The 5,551-nt window shown below is 46.6% G+C and overlaps 1 protein-coding gene across 1 annotated transcript; it reads left to right on the top strand.

The window, feature by feature from the left end:
* The first annotated feature begins 3,014 nt into the window (after nucleotides 1-3,014).
* Nucleotides 3,015-5,001, top strand: LOC121757999 (putative disease resistance RPP13-like protein 3). Its single transcript, XM_042153443.1, has 2 exons — nucleotides 3,015-3,535; nucleotides 3,797-5,001. The coding sequence occupies exons 1-2, from the start codon at nucleotides 3,062-3,064 to the stop codon at nucleotides 4,493-4,495; spliced, it is 1,173 nt and encodes a 390-aa protein (XP_042009377.1). The 5' UTR covers nucleotides 3,015-3,061; the 3' UTR covers nucleotides 4,496-5,001.
* The last annotated feature ends 550 nt before the right edge of the window (nucleotides 5,002-5,551 follow it).

The following is a 5,551-nucleotide window of genomic DNA, read 5'->3' as shown; positions in this document are numbered from 1 at the left end:
TATCGTATCGAAAACTTACGATACGATATCGTTTCGTATCGAAAATTACGATATATCGAAAATCCGATAATTTTTCGATATTTTTCAATACGATACGAGCGATATATCATTTTTTCGATATTTTTCCCCAGCCCTAGTCGAACAAGCCCATCTCAGAGCCTATCTTCCTGCAATGAGAGCCCATCCCATAGCCTACTCCGAGCCCATCTCATTTCCACATCATCACTATTTTATTTCAATGTCTAAATATTTTAAATTAAAATATATATATAATAATTAATTTTTCGGTGTATTACAATATTGAGAAGATGGATACAACGAGAAGCAAATTTCAACAAAAGTAAAAAAAATAAAATAAAATATCCTACATTAAAAAAATTTAAAAAAAAACAAGAGAGAAGTAAAAGTGAGATTGAGATTGGAGTGAGATGAATGTGAATTGATGGGGAATGAGGTCTATATAGTGGATAAAAGATGAATTAAATTAAAAAAATGAAAAGGGGGAGATCGGCCGAGCCGTTCCATCTGCCTTTGGGAGGAGCCCATGGTGAGTAGCCATCGGCCCTTTCTCCACAATGGAGACCTTCGAGTGATCGACCCTCATTTCTAATGCTCTTAGGAGGAGTTATTAGGTGAAGTAAGTAGAGAGAAAAAAAATATTTGAATATTTTAATTAAAGAGGATAGAGAGATTTATTTTCAAATATAGAAAATGGACATCTTGAGTGAGACAAACTAAAACGGAAAAGTAAACATTTTGAGTGCGACGGAGGTAGTACTAAGAGCATCCACCATAGCGCCTAGCGCACCGCCTAGCCGAGCGCCGGCGCTAGGCGGTGCGCTAGGCGATCTATTGCAACCGCCTAGCGGATTTCGCGATAAAATACCGCCTAGCGCTCGGCGGTTCCGCGGCGCTAGGCGGTGCGCTAGGCGATCCGCTAGGCGCTATTGCAGCGTCCGGATCGCCTAGCGCACCGCCTAGCGCGAATTTTTATTTTTATTTTTATTTTTATTCCGAAACACTATATATACGCGACTTGCCTGTCATTTTCATTCGCACCACTTGTATTAACGAGTACTCTATCTATCTAAATTTCTGTACAAGATCAACAACGGTAAATGGATCTCAACAACGAGCCTACTTCAGGGAGTAGCGGATCTCAAACTCCCCCAATCCCCGTGGGAGGTGGATGGAGTCAGATGCACCCGAGTCAGATGCACCCATACTACAACATGAACCCGTGGCAGCAGATGATGCCCGGGATACCAGCGGGGGGGAGTCTGCCGGGGGCGTTTCCGGCGATGTCGGGGTGGGCACCCAGTGTCCAAATGCCGGGGTGGGCACCCGGAATGCAGATGATGCCCGGGGGGGTACCGGCGACGCAAGGGACGCCGGGGGACGTCTATCGCCCCAGTTTTGATTTTTCAACTGGTTCGTCGCACACATCGACGCCAACGGAGGCTGCGCCTCCGGCCCAGTTTGACACTTTCTCCTTCGATGACTTGGGGATAGATCTTTCCGGTATTCCGGATGCTCCCGTTCAAACAGGGGGCGCAGGGCGGGGTCGGGGCGCCCCAAAGAAGAAAGGCAAGGGGAAAAGGGTCGGCGAGTCCTCGCAGCCGGGTGAGGACGACAACGCGGTACGGAGGAGGTGGACGGACGCGAAGAACGTCGCGCTGTCCAAGGCGTGGGTGAGTGTTTGCGACGATCCTCTCGTTTCGAACAACCAGAGGATCGTCAACTTGTGGGGCAAGATAACAGCAGCCTACCAGAGGTTTTGCCCGGAGGGGAGGCCACGCAATGGGGAGGATTGCCGGAAGGCGTGGGACCGAATCAGGGTTGCGGTCTCCCGATTTTCGGGCTTGTACACCAACGCCCTCCGCATGATGAGCAGTGAGTAAACTGAGGACGACTGCAGGAGGATAGCGGGGAAAGCCTTCCCCCTGAAGGGGGTGTACAAGGACTTCACCTACTGGAACTGCTATCTTGTGCTGAACGACTCCGAGAAGTTCCGAGTAGGTGTCGACTCTGGCTGGCCGAAGAAGCAACGGCTGAACTATTCCGGTTATTTCAGCGGCAGTAGCGGTGGTTCCCACGACCTCCCTGAGACGGCCCAGGAGGTCCCGACGCCTCGTTCGTTTGCTCGCCGTACTCGCCCGGTTGGGCACAGGCGGGCTCAACGGGAGGCGATGGGGGTCGCCGGGGGTTCACAGGAGGTCCAGTCGGCATCCCCCCTTGGCCAATCCACAGCGGATCTCAAATTCTTCGCGCGTCAACAAACGCGCGCTCAGATGGTCAAGACGATGGCCGAATGGCGGGCGGCGGTGGACCCCGTGGAGAAGAGTTTGCTTCAAACATTGCTCCTGAGCATGCAGGAGGATTTGGAGGCGGCACGGAGGGAAGCTGCCGGGAGTAGAGGCGGCGGCGACGGAGGCGGAGGCGATGGTGGCGACAGCGACGGAGGAGACGACGACGGCGACGAGGAGTGAATTATTGTACTTTTTAAAAAATTATTGTACTTTTTTTTATTTATTGTAATATTTTTAAATTATTGTACTTTTTAAATTTTTAATAGTATTATTAATGTTTCCCGTATATGTCTCGTAAATTAAATTCCGTATATTGTGTGATTGTTAATTATTTCATTTTATATAATTGTTATTAGTGATGTGGTTATTGATGTGGCTGGGCTATTTATGATGTGGCTAGGCTATGGCTGAGCTATTTATGATGTGGCAGGAGGATTTTTAGTGCTGATGATGTGGCAGTGGCTAGGCTATGGCTGAGCTATTGTTGGACTATTCCTATTGTGGATGGCCTAAGTATAACGAAGAAAATTGCTCAAAGATAAAAAATTGACTTCAAAAATGTAAATTGAACGCACTTGTAAATAATAAAAAATTAGTAGCCCTATTTACATTATGTTAAAGGAGTTTTCAAGTCAATGGGCAGTTACCAAGTCAATTTAATGGTCTTTTCGTCCACAGAAATAGTTGTACCTCCATTCACACTCGTCCAAGGCAAATATTGTATCTGTCTGTTTAGAGAGAGAGAGAGAGAGATGGGGGAGGCTGCGTTGGGGTTCCTGTTGGAGATAGTGAAGGATGTGATATCCGGAGCAGAAAACGAGTTCCAGCAGCTCAACAACGAACTCAAACAACTCAAGGGTTTCCTCAGCGAAGGAGCCAAGAAGTACTCCAAGGAGGATGGCCTCTTCAAGGAGCTGGAGAGGCAGATAAGAGACGCGGTCTACGAGATCGAAGATGCCATCGATACTTGCTTCACTAAAGCCATCGAAGCCGAAGTCAAAGCCAAAGCCAAAGCCAAAGCCAAAGCCAAAGCCAAAGCCAAAGCCAGACCCAAAAAAATCCCCAAGTTTACGAGCTCAACGGGTTTCAGCCTTGCCAAAGAGATCAGTTCGCTTAGAGTTGATAAAGTCAAGCCCTTGCTTGATGGAGCCAAGCACAAGTTTGGTACCATGCAGAATACCGATCGATCCCCACCCCTCCAAGATCAACGGACTATATTGAAAAGGGTAAGGGTAATATCTTCGTAAAACCTTTTGTTTACTGATTAAGAAAGATGCATGTGCATATTCTTGTTGCTTACGTTCAAGTATTCCTATTTTTCTGTGTAAACGTACTAGCAAATTTAGCATTTAAAAAAAAAACTTCTATAAGGAAATTACAAATAAACTCACTTCATACAATAATGTCTAAGCTCGCTCTAGACTACTAGCAAATTTAGCTTATACTATAAACTACTGAGAAAACGTTCTTATACTTTGGCAAAATAGGATAAGCCGATCAGGGAACACAGAGCAATAGGTTTCGATGAGGAGGAGGCAAGTATTATTGGGTATCTCAGGGAAGAAAAGCAGAGCCTTGAAGTGATCCCAATCATAGGCATACCTGGTCAGGGAAAGACAACGTTGGCATGGAAGGTTTATCAGAACGAGGCCGTACGTTACGATTTCCCAATTCGAATTTGGGTTAACATCTCTCAGAAGTTCAACAGCAGGGATGTGTTCCTCCACATCCTCAAAACATTCGCCCCCAGTACAGACACATCTAAAATGGAGTACGATGATTTAGTTCAAGCAGTTCGATCTTGTCTGGAGAAAGACAAGTTCTTCCTCGTCCTTGATGATGTTTGGAGCGTCGTCGCATGGGAAGAGATCAAAGGAGCTTTGCCACTTAACAACGGGAAGGGCAAAGTCCTCATCACCAGTCGAGAAGACAAAGTGGGCTTTCGTTCTGCTATTGTTAAACCGCACAAGCTCAAGTTTCTAGACAAGGCTGAAAGCTGGATGCTGCTTCAGTTGGAGGTATATGGAAATAAGGAAGAATGCCCCGACGATTTTAGGGGCATAGGCCAGCATATAGCCGACAAATGTGATGGAGTGCCACTGAAACTAATTGTCATCGGAGGTGTTCTGGTCGACCAACTCGCATCCAACAATGGTGGCGAGAAAGAAATGGGAGACAATGGCTGATAACTTGAGCAACGCCTTGGAGAATGAGAAGCAGATAACAAATGTTGTGGCGTTGAGTTACGAGAGGTTGTCGAATGACCTGAGAGACTGTTTTGTTTGTATAGGTGTGTTTCCTGAAGATTATGAGATTCCAGTTAAATTGTTGTCAGGGCTGTTGATAGGGACCCCGAGATAGCAGACATGCAGACCAACGAACCATTGCCGAGCCATGCTGCGAATGACGTAGAAGACAAGGGACGTAAGAGCAGAGGAAGGACGCGCGAAACGGCAAGGAAGGAGAGGCCACAAAGAGTGAGGTCCAGACCCGCGAAATTCAGAGATTTCATATCTCTGTGAAGATGGGAGTGAATCTTTTATTTTAGTCATTTAGTTACGTTTTTTCCATATTATAACATTCTATTGTTTAGAGTTATTTTATGTAATCTTTTCGGGTTTTCTTCTTGATTCTTTCCCGAATCGTAGAGTCGAATCAAGCAGGGTTGCGATCCTATATATTATAGGATCCATTAGAGAGTCAAAATCATCATTGAGAATAAGAAATAAAAACTCTTTTCTCGTGAGAAAAAACCTACTTCTTCCGCAGCTTTCATCCCATTCAATACTTTCATTCTCAAAACAGGTGCTCGAGCGTTTAAGATAGGATTCGAAGCCTATCATCTGGTGCTTCATTGAGCTCTCTTCCTCCACCAACCCTCGCCCATCACCATCATGCCGGAGATCGCCGCAGAGACGTCGGGCGAGACCGAATCCCCCACAACCGTGTACTCCAACGCGGAACTGACTCAATTGCTCTTTGATTTGAAGATTCATTATGCGGGGTACGATAAGAAGTTACATCACAACCAGTTCAACCTCGAGTCGTTCACACGCCGACAAGAAGTAACGAACAAGAAACTCGAGGAGGGTATAGCTCTCTTGCTGGACGCCAACCACCGGCACAAACCGGTTGTGCCCGACGACCTGGGGCCTGGTCCACCGAGATGGAAACTCCCTCCGTCAATTCTTGCTCCCCCGGAAGGAATGCAAGCAGAGCAACTCCCTAGAGTTAAACCAGAG

The sequence above is a fragment of the Salvia splendens genome, chromosome 12 (genome assembly GCF_004379255.2).
Source record: "Salvia splendens isolate huo1 chromosome 12, SspV2, whole genome shotgun sequence".
NCBI lineage: Eukaryota > Viridiplantae > Streptophyta > Magnoliopsida > Lamiales > Lamiaceae > Salvia > Salvia splendens.
This window is presented reverse-complemented; position numbering and strand designations above follow the sequence as displayed.